The sequence below is a fragment of the Centruroides vittatus genome, unplaced genomic scaffold (genome assembly GCF_030686945.1).
Source record: "Centruroides vittatus isolate TY-2023 unplaced genomic scaffold, ASM3068694v2 contig_19, whole genome shotgun sequence".
Lineage (NCBI taxonomy): Eukaryota > Metazoa > Arthropoda > Arachnida > Scorpiones > Buthidae > Centruroides > Centruroides vittatus.
The window spans coordinates 6231380-6255468 of NW_027121169.1; the positions used below are offsets into that span (position 1 = coordinate 6231380).

At 30.8% G+C, this 24089-nt stretch overlaps 3 protein-coding genes across 5 annotated transcripts; all 3 read left to right on the forward strand.

Annotated features, from left to right (window-relative positions):
• The first annotated feature begins 678 nt into the window (after window positions 1-678).
• Window positions 679-6064, forward strand: LOC136970208 (cytochrome P450 4c3-like). 3 transcript variants are annotated; one of them, XM_067264632.1, is made up of 12 exons: window positions 679-896; window positions 949-1061; window positions 1141-1226; window positions 1612-1802; window positions 1876-1945; window positions 2016-2142; window positions 2288-2395; window positions 2777-2950; window positions 3018-3084; window positions 4161-4340; window positions 4456-4609; window positions 5956-6033. In XM_067264632.1, the coding sequence occupies exons 1-12, from the start codon at window positions 713-715 to the stop codon at window positions 5966-5968; spliced, it is 1467 nt and encodes a 488-aa protein (XP_067120733.1). In that variant the 5' UTR covers window positions 679-712; the 3' UTR covers window positions 5969-6033. The 3 variants fall into 3 exon arrangements, 2 of the variants coding, with proteins under 2 accessions (XP_067120733.1, XP_067120732.1); XM_067264631.1 differs by having other exon boundaries at window positions 681-896; window positions 2207-2395; XR_010879957.1 differs by having other exon boundaries at window positions 682-896; window positions 2207-2395; window positions 4456-4678; window positions 5956-6064.
• Window positions 6065-8259: 2195 nt separating this feature from the next.
• LOC136970251 (uncharacterized) lies at window positions 8260-19261 on the forward strand. The gene is made up of 22 exons (XM_067264676.1): window positions 8260-8486; window positions 8573-8685; window positions 8753-8838; window positions 9501-9691; window positions 9759-9828; window positions 9904-10030; window positions 11725-11922; window positions 12007-12180; window positions 12251-12317; window positions 13858-14040; window positions 14108-14264; window positions 14800-14999; window positions 15052-15164; window positions 15234-15319; window positions 15825-16015; window positions 16087-16156; window positions 16231-16357; window positions 16481-16669; window positions 17756-17929; window positions 17998-18064; window positions 18131-18310; window positions 19080-19261. The coding sequence occupies exons 1-22, from the start codon at window positions 8297-8299 to the stop codon at window positions 19259-19261; spliced, it is 3135 nt and encodes a 1044-aa protein (XP_067120777.1). The 5' UTR covers window positions 8260-8296.
• A 1167-nt stretch (window positions 19262-20428) lies between these two features.
• On the forward strand, window positions 20429-22093 carry LOC136970252 (uncharacterized). The gene is made up of 2 exons (XM_067264677.1): window positions 20429-20615; window positions 20910-22093. Exons 1-2 carry the CDS (start codon window positions 20429-20431, stop codon window positions 22091-22093), a joined length of 1371 nt encoding a protein of 456 aa, XP_067120778.1.
• Window positions 22094-24089: the final 1996 nt, after the last annotated feature.

A 24089-nucleotide genomic window follows, 5' to 3' on the forward strand; every position in this document is an offset into this window, starting at 1 on the left:
TTTGATCCAACGAGGATAATGAACTTGTATCCTTATCTGCTTTATGATACAAGCACTTGAAACATAGCACAAATATAAATTTAAAGAAAAAAATATTTCTAGAGATAATTCTTTCGAGTGTTGAAAAATAGGCACTAATAAATGAAAGAAAATTATTCACTACATCAAGAGTTTATTATTTAATACACAAAAAAATAGCGCAAACTGTCCACTACACCGAAACTTTACTATATGAGGTGGGCTCTATGTCAAGAATCCATTGTATATGTTTATTTATTATCATCTTTTATTCATCTTTTATCCACGGATTTTTAAAATATAAAACACAATAATATCAACTGAACGAATAATCTCAATGAACTGATAATTTTTTATCAGTACTTTGTGAAATTTTATATAAACAAAATGACGAGTAAAACTTTTAAGTACATTAAAAATTAAGCATTTATACGTAAAAAAACTGTATAAAAATCTTCTACAACGTTCGAATATACCCTTCATTCAATAACATACACACGACACTATAACGAAGAATAAATGTACTAAAGGTCTTAAATAGTCTACTGTATCGTCTTTTCAACATTTTGCTATATTAACCATTAAAAATTTTATGTTTAATTGTGTATGTTTGCAACTTTATCAGCTTTTCAGACTTGTAGGTGTATTCTATAAACACAGATAAAACCTGACTGATACGAGTTAAGAATACAAAATGGCGTATGTACTGTTGATTACGGCATTAATTACTGTTATAGCAGCAATAATTTCATATATTCGGTATAAAAAACGACAAACGAAAGCGAAGAAACATGGTTTATACGTTTTTCCAACCTTACCACTATGGTACATCTTCTTGAAATTCCTGTTTAGAAATCGGGAGATTAATCAACAAGTTGGTAAGTTTAAATGTTGTTATTTGCAATTATTTACAAAATAATTCTGTCGTAGCTTCATTTTATAAGATTATTGGGATGAATAAGTTATTTGATAAGGAGAGAATCTTCATTGTTATCTTCTCCAGGATGTTTATTGTTAATATATATAAAACCGAATATATAAAAGTAAGAATGTATTTTTTACATATACAGATTTTAAGATATGTTAATTACAATTTTTTAACATAATTTTCATTATTTTAAGGCAATATTAAGCAACAACGATGTAATTAATAAATCACCAACATATCGCTTGATGCATCCTTGGATTGGAACTGGTCTTCTAACCAGGTATTTGTTTTAAAATGTATTAAATTATTACTTTTTAAGGTTATTTATACGTATTATTAAGTAACTCTGCTTTAACAATTTTCACGGAATTCACTGTATGTGTGATAAATAAATGTCCTGTGAATGATCGATTTGTGCTTTCATTCATATTATCATTCTTCCAGAATAACTGCAATGCTGAGATGAGACAAAGAAAATTTTTATGCATAACAATTCTTCTATACGTTTTTTCATACAGAATTGTTACGCTGAAACTTCACACACTCTCGATCTTTCTGCTACTCTTAATATATATTCACTGTTTTCGCTTCTGTTATTGCCTTTGTTTTCTTTTCCTTCAGTTACTTAACATTGAAATTTTACAAATTACTTTTAATTATTGTAGTAACAAAGAAAAATGGAAACAAAGACGAAAACTTTTAACTCCAGCATTTCATTTTAACATCTTAGAAACTTTTCAACCCATCTTCAACGAACATTCATTTGTTCTTGTACAAAAATTAAATAAATTAAAACCCAACTCTTGGATCGATATTGTGCCTCTGATGTCTCTCTGTACATTAGACATAATTGGAGGTAAATATTATAAATTTTATGCTAAAAACTATAATATTTCGTAAAATTTGCTATGACAAATATCTCATTGTAGAGACAGCAATGGGAGTAAAGTTGAGATCACAAGAAAACGAAAGTTCTGAATACGTTCAAGCAGTGGGAAAGTGAGTTTTCTTATATAAAAAACAATAAAAAATTAATTTAATATAAATTAAAACGTTAATATATTATTAGAATGGAGAGTTTGGTTACGGAAAGAACAATGTATCCGTGGTATCAATTCGATTTCATTTACTACTTGACATCAGTAGGAAAAGAATTCAAGAGATGTGTGAACATCATACATAATTTCACTAAGCAGGTCGGTAAAATTGTGTGTAAGAAGTTTATGTTTCTTAATTCTAAAATTATCTGAAAAATTCAAGGTGATTTTGGAGAGAAAAAATGAATTTGTTAAAATTTTACGAGAATTAAAAGTCGAGAACAAAGATAATGTCTTCCTTCAGAAGAAAGAGAAAAAGCCATTTTTAGATCTTTTACTTCATCGTCATTTAATCCATGGAGACATTACTGAAGAGGATATCAGAGAAGAAGTGGACACTTTCATGTTTGAGGTATACAATTTCTCAAGTAAAACTTTTTTTTATATTTTAAAACTTAATTATAAAACGTATAATTGTATATATCTATATATTTTTGAGTAATTTGTGTTTAAATTTCGGAGTTAAAAACAGTCTGTGAGTATGGATAAACACAATCTTATTGGTAATTGGAAATGATTACATCTTTATCCAATTATTTAAAGTTAAATATTCAGACGAGTAAATATATTCTTTTAAAATTTTTAGTCGTGCAGCAAGAATATACAATCGAATAGTTGACTCACAGGTGTTGACTTACATATCGGTTCTTCAATGAATATTTTGCTCAGATCTGCTTATTTAAAATCAAAATTTAATCCTGTAATTCAATATTTATTCTGCTTCTCTCTTTAGGGTCACGATACCACTGCAATAGGAATAAGTTGGGCACTTTATAATCTCGGTTTATATCCTGATATACAACAGAAAGCCTATGAAGAACTATACAGTATTTTTGGAGATGACAAAGAAAGGCCGATTACATGCGATGACATGAGAGAAATGAAATATGTGGAATGTGTTATAAAGGTAAACTATATATAATTAAATTTCTAAATTAAAATTTTAAATTTGCTGATAAATTCCTGTTCTTCAGGAATCACTAAGACTTTATCCTCCAGTTCCTTTCATTGCCCGTTCTCATCCTGAAGAATTTAAAATTGGTGAATTTTTTAATTTATACTTTAAGGATGTGTGGCTATTTATACACCATTGTTTTACATTTTGGTGACATGTATAGCTAATTTTAAAAATAAACTACGATAATGAGGTAATTATCGTATTTTATTATCGCTCACATTGATCATTATGCTGACAAAATACTTTTAAAAATTATGAAATATTTAAGCGAATTTAACAAAAAATGATAAATAAATGGAGAAATTATTTACTTTCTGTATAAAACAATCATTATTCTTGTATACATCATTTATAACTGAAGACTTTATTAAAATGATGCATACTTGCATCATTTTAATAAAATGTCACATTAAGTGTAACAGTGTAAAATCCGCAAACAATTTTTAAAATTCCATATTGTCATTATAAGTAATAATCATCTAAGTACTTTTATTTTAAATAAGGATACTTATTTAAAATAAAATGTGTCTTGTTTTCCTTATAGGAACAAAACAAGACACATCTAAATACCACAGTTTAATTAGTATTGTTAGTGCAGCGTGTGATAGGACACCATCCGATTGTCTACTGAAATGTTTTCCAATTGCCCTTTTTCCATTGTGTCTGTCTGTCCAACTGAAGTGTTGATTGTAAGTATAAAAACCTAACTGCTTTATGAAGACACTTATACAGTATTATACCTAATATTGCCTAAAAACTAATTTACACGGTTTTTTTTATAAAGTTACGTTTGCTAATCTTAGAAGATATCATCAGTTTATAAGTTTCTACAGAGAATTACTAATACCTAATACCATAAATAGTGTATGAATAAAGAGTCATTATTTATACGCAAATAAACTACGTTTATCAAAACATTATATAATATACTTCAAAAGAAATAATTTCTGCATTTGTTATTACTATTTTGTTAAAATTTCTTAAACGTTTTGTGAATTTTTAAAAAATTTTGCTTAAAGCTCAGATACATGTCATTAAAGATCAAAAACAATGCATTATATGTACAAATAACCAATTATCTATACATATTATATGCATAAATAGCCACACTCTATTTTTATATCATGATTAGACTGAATTCCATCGTTCTAATGTCTAGGTGATATAACTATGCCCAAAAATGCAGTTGTACACATATATATACATTCCATACATCGAGACCCTGAGTTCTATCCAGACCCTGAATCATTTAAACCAGAGAGATTTTATCCTGAAAACTGTAGTGAAAGAAATCCTTTCGCATATATTCCATTTTCGGCAGGATCACGAAATTGCATTGGTAAGATATTAACCCTTCATTGAGGCTATGGAAAAAATATATCGACGTCTTGAAATTAGGGAAATAGATGGAGTTGTCGAAGCGATATATTAACTAACGCCTTTAAAATTTTCAGGACAGAGATTCGCCCTAATGGAAGAGAAAGTGGTGATAGGTAATGTATTACGTCACTTCCGGATATGTGTCAAAGAGAAACCTGATAAAATGATCGAATGTGGCCAATTAGTGCTTAGATCTGTGAATGGCATAAATTTAAAATTCCAGAAAAGGTGAAAGGGCATGCTTTTTTGTCATCATCAACATCATCTTTGCTCTGCATTGACATATTGTTGATTCATGTGAGTTAATTTTTCTTTATTCTCTTCTTTTGTTTCACTAAGTTTTCCTCAATGTCCTGCCAGTTTTCTTCTATTCTTTCAATATTCTTGTTTATCTTTTCTTTTTGTCTCTTATATGAACGTACTCTATGGCTTTTACCAGTAAGTTCTAAATTAAAATACTCTTAAGCCACTCTTCTTGACTCGTTCTTCTTAAATAAACATACGATTTAGTTTCTCATTTTGTCTGTTTTCCTTGAGAATTTAATTTTAATGAATTGTATTTTGTTTTTATCCCTTCCTCTTAGTTTCTGAAGCTAAATCAATACAGGTATGACGTAAGTTTTCTACAGGAATGTTTTACATTTAATTGCAATATCTAGAGCCCATAACATTCCACTGATAATGCTGTAAAATCCTTGGCTGTGGATTATTATTCTCGTTATGTCTTCATTATTTCTGCCATTTCTAGTAAAAACACTAGCATAATACTTGAAATCGTGTACATATTTTAATCTCATTCTTTCAAGCATTGCTGCACTATTAATTTTTTCACGGCTAATTACGATCTTATTTTTTAATTCATATGTTTTAAATGTTATTGGCCACTTATTCAGTAGTTACAATATAGGGAAATTCACAGGTCTAATAGCATTTTCAAACACTACAATTCCTTCTTTGTATTCATCAGTTGCATCTAGGAAGCATCCTACGTAGAATTGATCAACACAGAGAAGGAATTACAGTGCTATCCATAGTTATTATATACAGCAAATCGGTTAAGAGTTTCTCTAATGCAAGTTATTACTGATTTCAAACTATCCAGGTTTACTTTCAACAACGCGACATGTGGGCGATCTGCTCAGGGGATTGCCACGTGGGATTTTCCATAGGAAACTGCCCCTATTTTGGTGTTACAACGTAAAGAAAACCAGGAAAACTCCACGTGACAACCCCGTTTGCGAGGTGCCAATTTACGACTAGTGTTCAATGCTTTTGTCCACTGGTGGGCCTCAGATTCAATATATACAGTGTTTATAACTCCTGTTTTCAAATTATAGTGCTTCTTGACATTTCTGTACTGTTTTTCTATCAAAATCGTTGTTGATCTCTTCGTATAGATTCTATTTTTTTAATGCTGGCTTCTAAGAATCTTTCAAACAATTTCATATAGTGTTACAGTAAAGTAATATTTCTGCAATTTCTTTATTATTTTATAAATATTTATGTCGTGTTTTATTTAAAAAAGCGTTCAGAATTATTTGTTGTTATCATCGTTTTTAATGCTTGTTTTTCAGAAAGTTCAAATGAATACATCCAATATCAGAAGATGGATATATTTTGTATCTGTATTTAAACGCTAGACTTGATGTGTACAAACTATTATACTTTTGATATAATAAAAAATATTGTAAAAATACTTTTAAGTCTCGCTTGAATTTTGTGATATTGAATTTCTGGGTGAAAAATTGGAGACGAATAGAGTATCGATTAGCTGAAGCATGGCTTTTTTAAAGATAAATAAAACCCGAAAAACTCCACGTGTCCAGCATGTTGGCGGAGGTTCAGTGGTTTTATCCATTGTTATGTCGTAACACTGTTTACGCAATTATGTATGAGAGTTTTCAACGAAGCATTTGAAAATAAAAACAATTAAGTTAACTCGAGTAAATAATTTCTCTTGCGTTAATACTACAAATGTCTGATTTTGTAGTAACTACATGAATATAAGTAGATATAATTGAATATTTACTGGTTATTGTAAATAACATTATAAATATAATAATAATCAGGGGTCGCGCTTCATAGCTCCAAAATCGCCACTTGGGGATATTTTTGTTAAAGTGGCGATAAAAATCCTAATCCGCTGGTTTCGACATTCAGCAACACATTTGATCACATGTTGCTCAACTTTCCCGGCAACATTTAAAACTGCGTGTGGGGTGCCAGCTTCAAACAGGATGAACTTACATCGACTAGCTTCATTGCCTTGCACCTTATTCACTCGGCTATCGCCGATCTTGGATATGAAACTTCAAAGTCTTATAAGCTAAGCACTAAATTTCCAGAGGCCACTTTTTTGGAAACGTCCATTTGCATACAACACTGACGTGCCGGCACAGTGACCGTTTGGTGACAGTGACGTCGAGCACGGCACAGTGATGAGTATTTACACACAACAGTGACAGTCATGGACTTTTCTGAGGATGAATTGGCTACGATAGTTATATGTTTGGATGAAGAAGAAAAAGAAATGCAATCAAGAAAGCGCCGCAAGTGGGTACCTCAAGCATGGACAAAAAATATCAACAGAACGGGAGTTTCATACTCTTTATAAAAAAATCGAGATGAAGAATCTATATTTTTTGAATATATTCGAATTCCCAACATTCATTTCATATTTTATTTAAAAAAAAAAAAACAGAGAAATATTCATTTTATACCCAATGTCCATGTATTTCGAATGAGAAAAATCAAATAGAACAGGGTGTTGATGCACGATTTCAATTAAATGTTCGTCATCCATTGGAAAACAAAATTTATCGTCAGTGAAAATATCGTTCCCGTCAAATATACTTTCACGGTACGGCCAAGCCACTGCCACTGCCACTGCCACTGCACAGCACTGTGACTGTCGAGTCTGGACAGGATGGTTTAAAAACTAAATCAACGATTTCTCACCGGCAAAAAATCATTGCACTGCACAGTCACGTCACTGTTGTGTGTAAATGTAAGTAGACCCTAATTTTATATAACAGAATATTACAGAGGTTGCGGCCGTAGTTCAAACGTTAAACTTGTACGGCAAGCAGAAGTACACGTTTGACGTCGTTCGAACTCCAAGTAAAACACGTTGCGCCGCACGTTCACGTCGCGCACTGACTCGCGGGATGTTGTCGAAAAATGGCGGAACACGTTTAACAACGAAGAATGTTACTAGCGAAGGTAAATAAACAAATTAAAGTATTTTAAAGTATTTGTAGGATGTTTAATACCACCAAATAATTACTTTTAATTAGCGTCGTGTCTCCTACCGTACGATAGGACTACCTCATACTTTTGTTGTTCAGGGAAGTATTGGCTTATGTAAATCCGAAAGCAGTTCGGGAAATTATTTTTAGAAAATTTAAAAACGTATTACGCTGTTGATGGTAGAAGATGCTTCGAAAACCAAGCCTACTCCTACAGAATTATGATAAGCTATTATGAACAGAAATATATGTGAATTCTATAGGCACTTCACATCACTTGCAAAAAACTTGAACAATTAAATAATTTCTGGATTAAAATCGTCTGTTTCTTTGCAATATTATTCATAAATGCTTAAATAATTATTATTTTAAAAAATACGTCATAATTTTAACTCCGAACACAAAAAAATGAAGAAGTTTAGGCCGAACTTTTACTCGCCTTGCTAGACGTAGCGAACGCCATTATCAATCTTTTAGAATTGCCAGATGGCGGCGCTCGACGTCCGACGTTCACGTTTTGGGCTGAAAACGTCGACCGCAATCTCTATTTACAATAATAAATCAGCGTATTATCTATAAATGTTTATAGAAGATAATAAAAGTATTATCAAAATGCAAGGTCCAATAAATCATATTTAATATTGATTTGTACATTTAGACTTTAAGGATGTTGTGGCAATTTTTTACAGTTATTTTCTGTGTAGTTCTGTTGATATTTGGTATAAAATGGTATCGTTACAAGCAGTTAAACCGTCTGAAAGAGTGTAATTTACCAATCTCTCCATTACCTAATGTAACTTATTTATTTTTTAAATCAACGCTGATGAGGAAAAATCAAGATTTTAATCCTAATACTTGTAAGTTATATATATTGTATAATTATTAATAACTGAAAATAAGGGACTCTTGCAAATTTACTAATTTATATTTTAATTCTAATTAGGGATTTTCCAATACGTGCAAGCCAATAGTCGTTTCTACGACAAGGAAAGAATGTTCGCTTTTTATGTAGCCGGAAATGTTATTTTACATCTGTACAAACCAGAATATATCGAAGTACGTGTAATGTTATGTTAAAATATATATTTCATATTAATTAAATATAAATTTATTATACTTCAAGATGATTATAAACAGTCACACGGTTCTAGATAAAGGTTGGATGTATAATTTTTTATCTGCGTGGCTCGGAAATGGATTAATTACAAGGTAAATTCAATGTTATTATTTCAACTTTCATTGATAAAGCAAAACTTTACAGAATAAACAATGATCTTGAAGCCAGATGACCTTGATTATGAATAAATAATAAATGTCATCGGTGTTCTTCGCGTTTTAAATGAAGTATAGATAATAGGAGGTAACGTGTGTAAATTCAGTTACACACTTGTCTACATTTAAATTAAAAGACGTACTAGAAACACACTAAAATAACACTATTAATATATAAAAGAGTGAGTATTTGTAGTCTAAACGTAGAATAACTTCTATGCGGTTAGAGAGAATCATTCTATTCCATTATAATTGACAATTTCTCACTACGTTTCCATTGTTTCCGCGTGTTTGCTAATGACGATATCGTCAAAATGTTTAATGACATACACTTCATTTCTCATAATCACATTATTATTCTGAAGATCAGAATCGGTGTTAATAAGATGCTAAGAGCCTTAGTTTACTCCACACATTCCGACGATGATAATATGACTCTTTGAATCGCTCATTTTCTTTCTTGAATTATATTTTGAATTTGGAGATGATCAATAAACGATGCCATAAATGTTTATTCATTCATTGTTAATTGCTATATTAAATACTCTATTCTTCTATTCATTGTTTTAATCTTTTGCAATGGGTGCTTTCTTAAATAGATCCAGAGAATTATGGAGACCAAGACGAAAATTATTAACGCCAGCATTTCACTTTAAAATTCTAGAAAATTTTCACACAGTTATCAATAAACATTGCTTTCTTTTAATCGATAAACTAGAGAAAAAAGTACAAGATCCATGGGTGAACATCACTCGCATGTTATCTCTATGCACTCTTGATATTATAGCAGGTATCTATGAGTAACATAAGTACTTGAAAATCTTATATGCATAATATTTTATAATATATTTATTTAGAAACGGCAATGGGAGTAGAAATAAATGCTCAACAAGATGAAGAATCTGAATACGTCATGGCTATCAATAGGTTAATATTGAAATTTCATGCAAGTTGTAGATTTGAATCATCTATATTTAACAATATTTTTTTCTTTAATTCTAGAATTGAAGAACTGCTATTACGAAGACTTACATATCCTTGGCTATGGTCTAACACTATTTTCAATTTAACTCCATCAGGAAGGGAAGTTAATCGCGTTGTTGACACTGTGCATAGTTTTACTAGAAAGGTGTGATTTAACTGCTACTGCTGTAATTACATCAATTTGTTACTTCCCATAAGTAATTAAAGTATAAGATACTAATAATTGTTCGCTACAAATGACAATATACAATATATAGTACAGTTATAATTTTTCATTCGTAAACACGTTTCTTCCACTATTTATATGTTTTATCATTCAGTAGAAGTAAGTCTTCAATAATATGATTTTTTCTACGTGTAGGGGGTAGAGTGCGCATCTATTTAAGTTATAAAGCTCTCGTTAGCTTCAATTTAGCCTTTAATTTGGTATTGCATCGTGTCCTATTAAATACTTTCTAAGGAAACAAATTTTCCAAGATTAGCTGAGAGCTTTGTGTTTTTATCACTTAGCCCAAAGTTCAATCTCCCATCTTCGTCATCCCTTTCCTACTCATTAGTTTATAAAATTTTCCCACTATTATAAATAAATAACAAATACGAAAGATTGGTGCACTATATAACTCCTCTTCCAACATCAGACTAATCAGACAAACCATGTTCCGATACAATAAAACCTCACATATGTAGCCACATAGTTTCTGGCCACATAAGTGAGTGTTTTTATAATCACACTACGTGTGATTATAAAAAGATTGATGAATGTATATATATATATATATATATATAAATCAATAGTTTTCTCCCAAAGATGACGTGTATATATATATATATATATAGAGAGAGAGAGAGGGGGGGGATCTTTGAGAGGGAACTCGGCAAACTGTTCCAAAACTATAACAACAAAGCTCAATTCCATTTAAAAGGATGTTGACGTTAGAAAGTTGATATTGAGTTTTCCTATTCCGTTGGCACGTAAACGGAGATTGATGTCACTAAGCTACTTAAGCGAAATGACGACTTTGAGCTGGTCACCGAAATGCAATATAATTTATATGTTAACAGTTTAACAGGGAAATTCAGGGGTGACCACATAAGCGAAGTTTTATTGTATTTGATTTTAATAATGCTTCAATATCATTCATATTATCTTCTAAGCATGTATATGCTTACGCATGTCTATAATGTTTTTGGTATTTATGCAAATTTGAGAAACTCCAAATATATTTTCTCTTGTAATGAAATGCCTTTTCAATATCCAAGGTTCTATATATTTTTATAAGTTTTCTCATTCAGAAACGTCAACAAATTGCTGATCACTTCTTTCTAAGTCAAAGTGCTCACTTTTCAATCTTTTCTTCAGCTTATTTCCTGATTTTAATAAAATTTATACTGTTGCATTAAAAAATCTTAAAAGGGCTCTTGTACAACTTTCCCAGTACTCGAACAAGAATTTCAGCCGATGAGAATTTTTAAAATTATAAATATTATAAACAAACATAAAGCAAACTACAAGTCAACACAAATATACAAACACGCACACATACATAGATACATACATACAAAATTTTTCCTTCATTCCTGATCGTTGGAAACATAATAGGGTCTGAACTCATAATTAGCTGGAGAAATAGGAGTTATGTAAGTTCTGACTTTATTTAACTTAATTTACAGTGTAAAAACATGCACGGTGTGTTATTGTAACTATGATGACAATGCCAATTTTAAATAACTTTAGTGAAATGAAACGAATGTTGTTTCATTTTAATAACTTTATTTATTATATGTGTATATTTATATTTATAAGATGAAGGAGTCATTTCAAGTTTTCTATGTTAATAGGTAATATCTGAAAGGAAACAAGAAATGCAAGAATACTTAAAAGATAAAAAAGTCGCTATCGATGAAGATTCTGAAAATGTATATACTCACAGTAAGAACAGAAAACCATTCCTCACCCTTCTTCTCCATCATCATTTGAATAATGGAGACATCACTGAAGAAGATATCAGAGAAGAAGTGGATACCTTCATGTTCGCTGTATGAATAGGGCTATACAGACTATATAGTCTATATTTATAAGTATATCTTTAAAAATTTATTTTAAATTATATCTCGCTTAAGGGGCACGATACTACTTCAGTAGGCATTTCATGGACATTATACAATCTCGGACTTTATCCCGATATACAGCAAAAAGCATACGACGAGGTTGTTAGTGTATGTGGAAATGATAAGAAAAGACCAATTACATCAGAAGATATCAAAGAGATGAAGTATTTAGAATGTGTTATAAAGGTAAATTCACAACTCTGACATTATACATTACATATTTCTGCTGTTAGTTATTTTAATTTTGTGAATTTAGGAAACACTTAGGTTGTATCCATCAGTTCCAATAATTGGAAGAGAAACCAAAGAAGATTTTAAATTAAGTAAGCAAGTTGGTATACGGGGTATCGTATTTAAAGTTTCTCTACTTGCTATAAGTATTACACATATTACAGACTAGGCAAAGGATGAGGAAAAGGATTTTACAAAAAAATTTCCTCTATAAAGTACTTTACCGAAAAATATACGAAGCAAAACGGAAAAAAAAACACAACGAAATTGCATTTATTTTTACCACAAGAAACATGCCTTTTACAGAGGATTTTTACCGATGTAAGAAATGTTGATGATTATGTCCTCGATCGTTCAAGTGTGAAATTTGAAGGCGATGAACATGCAGCTGACCGCAACTGTTCTCCATCGATGCTTCTCACGTGCTATGCAATACAATACTTTAAATCTGTCTGAGGAAGTAAGGATTGTTTAAACATTTCTATGATAAATCACATTTTTTAAATGTCCCACAACCAGAAATTGCATGGATTCGGATCCCTGTCATTGTTTTCACTGATAGGTACTACATACGCAATATTTAAAACAACAGATTAAAATGTCAGCTTAAGATTGGTCTCTGTTTTTTGCTGTATTTTGTTTTCGTTTATTTTCCTACTAAGCACACCCTAGAGCAGGGCTTCTTAAACTTTTTTTATTCACGACCCCATTTATGATTGTGATTTTTTTCGCGACCCAAAAAAAATATAAAATAAACATATATAAATATTTTGTGATGATTTATTGATTAGGTAACAATATAAACAGTATACAGGTATACCTCGTCTTACGTCGGTAATTGGTTCCAGGAGAGGCGACGTAAATCGAATTTACTTGTGTAGTTACGACGTAAATCGAAAGTACGACTTACGTCATAACTAAACGCCAATAATGAAGGAAATGAGCACTTAAAGACCGCTAGATAAGATGACAACACAGAAACACAGACAGATGTTTTCATGTTTCGAAATTATTAACATTTACTGTAAATATACATATTATAATATGATTTTATGTGCTTTTAACGCTTTTCTAGTCATATTACGACTTCAATATTTGTGGCGGACGGATGTAAAATCGAATAAAATGACTTAAACTTGATTTTTATTTTTCCATATACTTTTTTGACAAACGACGTATAATCGGGAACGACGTAACTCGAGAGCGACGTAACTCGAGGTATACCTGTACAGTACATATAAAAAAAATATAGTTTTAGAATTTGTTTAAAAACATACAAAAATATAAAATTAAAGCGCGCCTATGACACAAAGCGTGCCATTTTCAAACTCTCACAAATTATTTTCAATATTTTGCATTAAAATCTCGCGACCCCAAGATTTCGCTAAGCGACCCAAAATGGGGTCACGACCCATAGTTTAAGATGGCCTGCCCTAGAGGAAGTTTGATTCAATTTTTGGCAAAATCCTTCCTCCTATCCTTTGAATAGTCTGTACGACTATAGAAATTTTGGTGTCATACACTTATTGCTTAAAGCTACATAATGTTCTGAATAAAGAAATTTTAATTATGGCCACCCTATACGGTCGTATCTTTTAACTTAAAATTTACCAAAGGCCCAATTATTTTTAGATGAAACAATAACTATACCAGCAAAGTCCTTCGTTTTGCTTCACATCTATTCCTTACATCACGATCCCGAATACTACCCAAATCCTGAAGTATTCGATCCTGATCGGTTCCTGCCAGAGAACTGTAAAGGAAGACATCCTTTCGCCTACATCCCCTTTTCAGCTGGGCCAAGAAATTGCATAGGTAAGTACAATATGTGAGCAATTAAAGGTATTTATATGCAAAATTTACTGTGAAATTTTGTAATTAGGTCAAAAATTTGCACTGATGGAGGAAAAGATTATTATAAGCAATATTTTACGTCATTTCATTGTCAAATCTGTTGATTTTTCTGATAAGATTGCTCTATGTCCAGAAATTGTTCTTCGACCTGCTAAAGAGTTAAAACTACAATTTAAAGCAAGATAAAAGATGAATTTTAAACAATATGAATCTTTAGTCAAGTTCTCAAGTATCTCAAGTTTTACAAATTTTAATGTAACGTTTTACGTATTTTCAATAATAAATTTTTAAAAGTGTATTTTTAGCTAATTAACTAAACAAATAACGTGTTTTCTTTAAGAAAATTCTATGTAATATTTAGTAATAAGAATAAATTATAAATTACAATATAATTTCTTGATTTAATTAACTTATATTAATTAATTTTGTTGGGTGAGACTTGAAATGAATTTAATTATTGTCTTTTATGAATGAGTGAAACAATCTAGGATTTATCCGAATGTACCAAACACATATACGTATAAATCTCTTTTGGATAAATTTAAAGTATAGAATGTAATTGCCTAATATTTTACTTCTAAAACCTATGTTCTAAAACCTTTTTACATTAAATTAATTTCTGTTTTAATTACGTTTACCGAAGATGTTTACACGACTTTATCAGCTATAAAGGGCATAGGTGAAGTGTAAGTTTAAACACAGATAATTCTTTAACTGATATTACTTAAGAAATAAAATGGCGTATATACTTTTGACCGTGGCACTACTTATTGCTATAACTGCAATCATTTCGTATGTTCGATGGAAGGAACAAGTAACAAAAGCGAAGAAAAATGGTTTACACCTGTTTACACTTGCTCCAATGTGGTACTTTTTCTGGAAATTCTTATTTAAAAATCGAGAAGTTAACGACCAAGTTGGTAAGTAAAAGCATTGTTAAATGTAATTACTTAAACACTAATTCTATTGAAGATTTATTTAGCAGAATGTGTGGAATGAACAAGTTGTTTGAGAGGGAGCGAATCTTCGCTGTCACCTTCAACAGAATGTTTATTATCCATATTTATAAAACCGAATATATAAAAGTATGAAGGTTTCTTCTAAATAATTAAAATACAATAAGTATTTAACCTAAGTATTTTCGCAATTTTTAGGCAATTTTAAGTAACAACGATGTACTAAATAAATCGCGATTGTATGATTTGATGCATCCTTGGATCGGAACTGGTCTGCTTACAAGGTAAAAAAATTCAATATTATAAAAACATATTTGTAATTTAATTGAGTTTTTATATGCTTGCAACACTTGAATTATCTCAGTGATAAAGTTTTATCTGTTTGCAAGGTTATTTATATCATTATTTAACTCGATGATTGTAATTTTCGTATTTATAGATTAAATAAGGAATAAAAATCTTTTAAAGTTATCGTTGATTTTTATATAATTTTAATACATTTCCTAAAGGCATTTCAAGTCTTAATATATTTATAAAATTGAGAAATAGTCATTATTGCCAATGAGGATATTCGTTCAATCATCGTTTAAGTGTGTTTATATTTCATCATTAATCATAACTCTGAAGAGAGATTCAATGAGATTGCTTCAAATATTCTTGAATTTTCTTCCTCTTTGTTACTCTTAATGAATGTCCTTGAAATAAATTTCCTTCTATTATTGGCTCTATTTTCTTGTGTTTCTTGTTACTTTACATTGAAATCTTACAAATTACTTTTAATTATTGTAGTACCAAGGAAAAATGGAAACAAAGACGAAAACTTTTAACTCCAGCATTTCATTTTAACATCTTAGAAACCTTTCAACCCATCTTCAACGAACATTCATTTGTTCTTGTACAAAAATTAAATAAATTAGAACCCAACTCTTGGATCGATATTGTGCCTCTGATGTCTCTCTGTACATTAGACATAATTGGAGGTAAATATTATAAATTTTATGCTAAAAATTAGTATTTCATAAAATTTGCTATGACAAATTTCTCATTGAAGAGACAGCAATGAGAGTAAAGTTGAGATCACAAGAAAACGAAAGTTCCGAATACGTTCAAGCAGTGGGAAAGTGAGTTTTCTTATAAAAACAATAAAAAGAAAATTAATTTACTATAAATTAAAACGTTATATATATATTATAAGAATGGATAGTTTGGTTACAGAAAGAGTGATGTATCCGTGGTATCAATTCGATTTCATTTACTACTTGACATCAGCTGGAAAAAAATTCAAGAGATATGTGAACATCATACATAATTTCACTAGACAGGTGAGTAAAATCTACTTTTCCTAATGCATAGCAAATGATAAATGATTCATGAACAATTATTAATTTGTCAACCTTATAAGAAAATTAAATCTTTTATTAATTATATAACTCAAAAAATCTAAGGTCATATCGGAGAGAAAAGAAGAATTCATAAAAATTTTAAAAGAATTGAAAGATGGAAGCGAAGAAGATGTCTTCCTTCAGAAGAAAGAGAAAAAGCCATTTTTAGATCTTTTACTTCATCATCATTTAATCCATGGAGACATTACTGAAGAAGATATCAGAGAAGAAGTGGACACCTTCATGTTTGAGGTATGTAATGTTTAAGATACATTTATTTTAATTTTTAAATTGTATTTAAATACATATGATTGATTAATTAATAATAAAATTCAAAATGTACCTTTGACTGCTAAAGTTAGATAACCATACTCTTACTGAATATTCGGTCATCACCGAATATCCAGTAGAAGTATAGTTATCTCGCTTTAATAAATAAATTAAAGTACACTGAATAAATTAATAATATTTTTTACAAATAGAAGACAAAGTCGCTCCAAAATGTAGATGATTACCATTTTTCTCTGATGTTCTAGAACGGAATTAGAGAGCTGGACCTTCCTTTATAGGCTACGCAACTGCCTATTCTTTAAAATTTCCTTTAAAAACACAGAAAACCAATAAAATTAAAAAATCTTTAAAATTGGTAATGGAGATCTTACGACGTCTTGTTAAGTCATCCTATCTTTCCGGGATTCTGGCTCCTTTTATCCACTGAGAGTGAGCGCTGTTTAATGTAGATTAGTACGTCGTAAGATCTCCATTACCAATTTTAAAGATTTTCTAATTTTATTGGTTTTCTGTGTTTTTAAAGGAACTTTTAAAGAATAGGCAGTTGCGTAGCCTATAAAGGAAGGTCCAGCTGTCTAATTCCGTTCTAGAACATCAGAGAAAAATGGTGATGATCTAAATTTTGGAGCGACTTTGTCTTCTATTTGTAAAAATAAACTTATTCATCCGACGAAAAACCGTAAATTAATACTAATTAAATTTGTATCCTCTAGTAATTCAAAGACACGACAATCAATATGGCTTCTCATATACTTTAAATCACCTTAAAACCTACTGTTCTACGAGATTTAAAATTCAATCAGGTTCAGCCCCCAATAATTTACTATGGGTGGTTTGTCATGGATATGTTGAGTTTCGTCCATCCCCATTGTGGGCCTAACCACAATGGGCACAGAAAAATAAAGGCACTCTTAAATTCACTTTGTGCATTCTCATCATTAAAAATACACATAAGTTGCTGCTCATTGATAATTAAAACATGCAAACTAAACTCAATTACTGAATTACAGGGTTCTATACATTTTGATATTAATCCCGTTTCTTTAGGGTCACGATACTACAGCTATAGGAATCAGCTGGACACTTTATAATCTCGGTCTATATCCCGATATACAAGAGAGAGCCTATGAAGAGCTGTACACGATTTTTGGAGATGATAGGGAGCGGCCAATTACTTGCGATGATTTGAGAGATATGAAATATATAGAATGTGTTATTAAGGTAAATTACATATAATCTAAAAATCCTAAATTAGAAATTTAAATTTACAAATATGGTTGCATCATCAGGAAACATTAAGACTTTATCCTCCAGTTCCTGTCATATCCCGTTGGCATTCTGAAGAATTTAAAATTGGTAAAGTTTTATAATTATATTTTAAATTTATGGTTATAAACTCAATTTCAATAATATAATATCTAGGTGAGACAACTGTACCCAAAAATTCAATAGTGAATATATTTATACATTCTTTACATCGAGATCCTGAATTCTATCCAGACCCTGAGAAATTTAATCCTGAACGATTTTATGGTGAAAACGGCAAGGAAAGAAATCCATTTTCATATATTCCATTTTCTGCAGGAGCACGAAATTGTATTGGTAAAATAATATCTAATTTTGACGATAGATGGCGCTATTATGCTGTTAACCAAGGTCAATAAACACAAGGTCTGGTGATGCATCGCGGCAATTCCCATTTTGGGTCTTTTGTGGTCGTATGTACGGTGTTTATAGAAATATAATTTTAAACAAAGAGATAAAATGTCGATGTTTATTTATGATATTTGTAATAATTTACACATTTGCTTTTATGATCAGCAGCAATAATTTTCTCTGATCCACTCTTTTAACTTCAAATTGAAACTCTTCAAATGTATTTTTAGATACATTTGAATTTAGATACTAAAAGATTCAGCCGCTTTACATTACAAAAATTTATTGCAAAAACTTTGTAATATTCTCAACATTATTTTATCTACTAACCTCACACAGCCTCGAATTCTCAGTTGTTTACATTTGACTTTCCTGCAGTATTGAAGCCATTTAGCTCTCCTAATTTTGTATGCGAGGAAAACAGAAAAATCTTACGCCTTTTTTTGACTCAATTTTACAATTCGGTGCCTAACAGAAAATCGTTTCAAACAAAAATAGATAACAAGATATCCATGTAATTGAAATGAAAAAAAAAACAGAGCCAAATTCGCTTTATAAGCACCGTATACACTACCACAAAGGAACCAATATGGCGACTGCCGCAATGTATCACGGTATCGTATTCAGATCTTGTGTTTAAAGACCATAGCGCGACGTTTTACAACTGTGCCACCTATCGTCGAAAAATAATATATTAATGTCTTTAAAATTTCAGGGCAGAGATTCGCTCTGATGGAAGAGAAAGTGGTAGTAGCTAGTATATTACGTCACTTCCGAATATATGCCAAAGGGAAACCTGATAAAATGATCGAAGGTGGCCAATTAGTACTTAGATCTGTGAATGGAATAAATTTAAAATTCCAAAAGGGTGATTTTTTTAACTCTATAAAAATTTAGATATTTTTCCATAAAATTCTTTAATATTATTTACTCATCATTACTTTTAATGTTTGTTTTTCAGATTATAAAAGAAGCAAGAAAATAAATGCGTTTTGTATCTTTAATTAAATACTGAAATAATGTGTTTAAAAAGTTCAAATATCTTGTTGAGAGGTTTGTACTTTGAATTTGCAATTGACATTTGAAGTTTTTTTAATTTCAACTTTCAACTCAACTCAACTGAATCCTGATTTTCTAATAAATGAAATTTACAAATGTCGAGATCTTTCATTTATTCTAAAGTAATGTCTTCTGTATTTTGGAAAGCTCAAACAGGAATTTGCAACAATTGTAGACTTGTAGCCCTTTGCTTGTAACTAAAATGTCTTAAAATCACTACTCCGATATTCTATAAGTGCAATGGCTTAAAATTTTCAGTATACCTGTTGAAATAACAGATCTTCGAAGATTATGCACGCCTTTACGACGCAGTCGAAGACATTATGCAAGAGAGAAATAGGATTACAGTTTCGCCAAATTGACTACTATTTGAACCATTCTCATCTTATTGGTATAGGTAGGGTGACAAGATTTTTTTCGGCCAATTCAGGGACACATGTCAATCGTCATTTTTAGGGTATACAGTAGTAGTATAATGTATAAGTACTACGGTATACCCTAACTTCTGACCCTCGTTATTATCTCTCTCTTGATTCGAGGATTTGAAATAATTATAACGTATTTTTATTAAAAACTTTATCGTAATTTGCATATATTTTAATAGTAATTATGATTGCGTTAAATCCTTTCTTAATTCTAATTCTGTTTATCATTATTTGAGATGAAAATAATTCCTAATTACATAGGTACCAGGTTAGTGTGGAATACTGGAATTTATCTACAGAATTTCAGTGACGCGAGTGCGCCTGTTCAATACATAAAGTGCATTGAACAGGCGCACTCGTAGAATAGATGTTTCTTTTCCATATATTAAAGGTTTTTTGAAAAATACTAAAACATTTTTTGTGAAAGTTTAATTAAATAGGGGAAAAAAGTGAAATTTATTCCGCACGCGGCGCTAGTATCGATGAGGTCGTAAACAGACTAAGCGATACGTTGTTGGTTGTAAAGTACCATTTGTTTTTTCTTTAAACGAAAATCTAATAAATATTTTAAATTTCAAAAATGCCAAGTATGTGGTGCTGTGTACCACATTGTTCTAATAGTGGCGGTCACAAGTTTCCAAAAAATCCAGCATTGCGAAAGAAATGGATTCACGCCGTTAAAAGAGCAAATTGGAAACCAACTTCATCCAGTCTCGTGTGTAAAAATCACTTCACACCTGATCAGTATAAGGAAATTAATATCTTTGGTAAGCACATTTTTTAAAGAATTATAATAACTGTACAATATTTTTTTTCAAGCTATTAGCAATTAAGAAGCTTCAAACACCTCGCTTGAAAAATACTTGATGTTTACATCAAAAGTCTCTGTTTAGTTTTAATATCTAGGCGTGATAAGCCCTAACAGTAGAGGCTAGTTTTGAGCACTTACATAGCATTAATGCTAAGTTAACAAAGGATAAAAAATATATATAGTATCATGGATTTAATTGTTAATTCTTTATGCTAAATGAAAAATAAATAGATTTATTTTACTTTATTAGAAAACATCCCAGCAAAGAGACAACTGAAGGCTGATGCTGTACCAAATGTATTTCTTTGGTCTAAAAAAGAGGCACCTTCGGTTGTGAGCAGACGAGCAAGAAGAGAAAACCGTGAACGCAAAGTTCAAGATAATCATCATGCATGCTATATAATGGATACTGGTACATTAGAAATAGGAGGAGAAGTAATAATAGATGAGGAGGAGGAAAAGGCTACTTGTCTTATTGAAAATAATGTGGCAAGCACTATGGTCTGTGTAACTACACAGACCCATACTTTTGAAGTCCCAATGTCAGTTGAAAGATTTGAGTTTGACAACAATGCTATACATTACTATACTGGGTTAGAGAACTACAATTCTTTCAATTTTGTACTACAAAGTTTGGGACCAGCAGCATACAGCTTAAAATATTACAAGTTTCAGGTTGTAACACTTGCAGTGCCAAACCAGTTGTTCTTGACTTTAATAAAATTAAGATTGAATACAGCAAATTTTGAGTTGAGTAGGATGTTTAGTGTATCTGAAGAAACAGTACGAAACGTTTTCATTACTTGGATCAATTTCATGTATTTACAATGGCAAGAGTTGGATATATGGAGTGAAAGATCTCTTGTTGATACATACATGCCTAGAGATTTTAAAATGAAATTTCCAAATACTAGAGTTATCATTGATTCTCTAGAATGCAAAATAAGCAAACCAAAAAATCCTGTTGCACAGCAGGCTACATGGTCATCATATAAAAATGACAACACATTAAAAGCAGTTGTAGGTTGCACACCAGGTGGTCTAGTAAGTTTTGTTTCAGAAGCCTATGGTGGTTCTGCAAGTGATCGACAGATTGCAGAAAGGTCTTCACTGTGTAAAATAACAGAGGCAAAAGACTGTGTAATGGCTGATAGAGGTTTTAACATTCAGGACTTGCTAATTACTAAAGATGTTGTGGTAAATACACCCACTTTTATGAGAGGAAAAGCACAGCTGAGCAGCAGTTTGTTATCTCGAGACAGAAAAATATCTAGTAAAAGAATACATATTGAACGTATTATAGGAATGGCTCGTACATATAAGATTTTGAGGCAACACATGCATCCGACAGTAACCAAACTTGGCAGTGAAATTATATTTATATGTTTTATGTTATGCAATTTTAGACCATGCCTTGTTGGCAGAGATGCTTAATTTGTTTCACTGTTAGTCTAGCTCTATTAATTCTGTATATAATGTTTTTTTCATTCTAGACCCTAGCCTAATTTAAGTTTTCCATTTATAGTATTTTTAAATTTTTGTCTGCTTATAAATTCTAAGATTAAGAATGTATACTAGCATACACAGTAAGGTCTTCATTATGGAACTTCAATTCAAAGTAATATAGTGGTTTTAAAATTTGTACTATAGTTGAATAAATGTTTGTAAATTTGTAAGCAAATAAAAAATTTTAATCTTTAAAACAAAATCTCTTTTTATTATTTAAAAAATTTACCATCTAGAAAAATTTTACATAAACTCAAATTGTAAAATAAAAATAACAATTAGCTCAATTATTTTATAAACTTAATGTTTATAGAACATCTTTTTTAAAAGAGCTGGCTTAAAATGCTCATGGAAAAACATAATTAGTGTTTCAGTCATGTCTGCAATAAATTTATCATCTCTTGGAATGATAAAAACTTTGAAGTCACTTTTTGTGTAAATAAACAGGTGAGCAACTTGTCTATTTGTCACTGCTAATTGACCTTGGATTTGATAAAAATAATCATGATTCCGTTTTAAAGTAATTTTGTCATCAGTACATTCCAAATATGGTACATTTTGCACATTCACAGGAAGTTTAAAACTGGAGTAAGGACATTTAACTTCTAATATTTTATCATCATCCACAAGCCCATCTGGACTTGCAGCTAAGAATGGGTATTTTGGATGAAGAAACATGCCACATTCTTTCACAGGAGTATTTTCAAAAGAAGAATATGCTTCAATTGCTTCTTTTTCATACCTTAAGCCATGAGAAATTGCCTTACTTTTTATTGGCCTACTTGACAGTAACGAGTCACACAATTTTAGTCTGTCTGCTGATTTTAATTTACAAACTTTTCCAAAGTTTGAAGATGTCAAACGCAACAAATGTTCCTTCTTCCAAACTGCACTTTTTCGTTGTAATCGGGTCTCTTTTTCCAAATGTTCTATGTACTCCCTACTTGCTTCAGTTACATGTAAAGCTTTTAAAAACATTTCGGACATTGTGCTTTTGCAATAATCATGATCTGACTCTAAAGCCCTCATGTTTGCTGGTTGCCTTAATTGTAATATCGGTATTGCACAACCACTTTGCATGTTCATTGCCAAATTAATAACAAAGTTTGTATAATCAGAGATTGAACTGCCAGATGGTCTGGGGTCAAATTTCATGTCTTCCAATCGTTTCCTTTTCATTCCTCTCTTCTTAAATAAATGAAATGGAAGCTCACTAGCCTTAATTGGGGAACCTTTATGTTGGCGGGTAGGCTGATGGAATGTTTGCAGAACCTGAGTGCATGTTTTGTGACACTTATAATTGCCTGTTCTTCCGTATTCTTCTATTGCCAATAGTGTTACACATACATGTTTGCAATATGCTTTAGGCCCTTTACCTGCTGTACATTCACATATTGCATTTTCTATATCCCCATCATCTGTAATTACTAAATCTGTATAATATGTGTTCCCCTTGGTTAATTCAGATTTTACATTACCTTTAAAATATGAAAATTTTTTTTCTTTTGTTCCTCTTATTGTTAATAAGAATTCATTAAAATACATCTGCACAGCAGACAGTGGCATTCTTTGATCTGACATCTCCATGTAGGCATCAATTGTATCTATAGTCAAAACTGGTATTTGTAAACTTGGAGAGAGATCCTTATATTCAGATGAATCAGGAAGTTTGAGTTCAGGAGAGCTATCACAGGATATAGAAAAATTATGAGTTTCCTGATTCCTCTCATATGCCAGTAACCTGAAAATTATTGTAAACAAGTTTAATAACTAGTTAACATATGATCACCAATATTTTATTTAGTTTTTTCTGTCTCATTGACAGGAAAGGCAAAAATTATTATTATATATTATATTCTTACCTTAATATATTACATATAATATAAAAATAAACAGTATAAGGTAACTGAACAGTATTGACAAG

Bases quoted from the DNA above. Each gene is read 5' to 3' on its own strand.
- LOC136970208 (XM_067264631.1), top strand. From the start codon at position 713: ATGGCGTATGTACTGTTGATTACGGCATTAATTACTGTTATAGCAGCA. The intron at 2,396-2,776 runs GTATACAATTTC...TTCTCTCTTTAG, and splicing joins TGGACACTTTCATGTTTGAG to GGTCACGATACCACTGCAAT. The intron at 2,951-3,017 runs GTAAACTATATA...CCTGTTCTTCAG, and splicing joins ATGTGGAATGTGTTATAAAG to GAATCACTAAGACTTTATCC.
- LOC136970251 (XM_067264676.1), top strand. From the start codon at position 8,297: ATGTTGTGGCAATTTTTTACAGTTATTTTCTGTGTAGTTCTGTTGATA. The intron at 8,487-8,572 runs GTAAGTTATATA...AATTCTAATTAG, and splicing joins AGATTTTAATCCTAATACTT to GGATTTTCCAATACGTGCAA. The intron at 18,065-18,130 runs GTAAAGTTTTAT...TATAATATCTAG, and splicing joins TTCTGAAGAATTTAAAATTG to GTGAGACAACTGTACCCAAA.
- LOC136970252 (XM_067264677.1), top strand. From the start codon at position 20,429: ATGCCAAGTATGTGGTGCTGTGTACCACATTGTTCTAATAGTGGCGGT. The intron at 20,616-20,909 runs GTAAGCACATTT...TTACTTTATTAG, and splicing joins TAAGGAAATTAATATCTTTG to AAAACATCCCAGCAAAGAGA.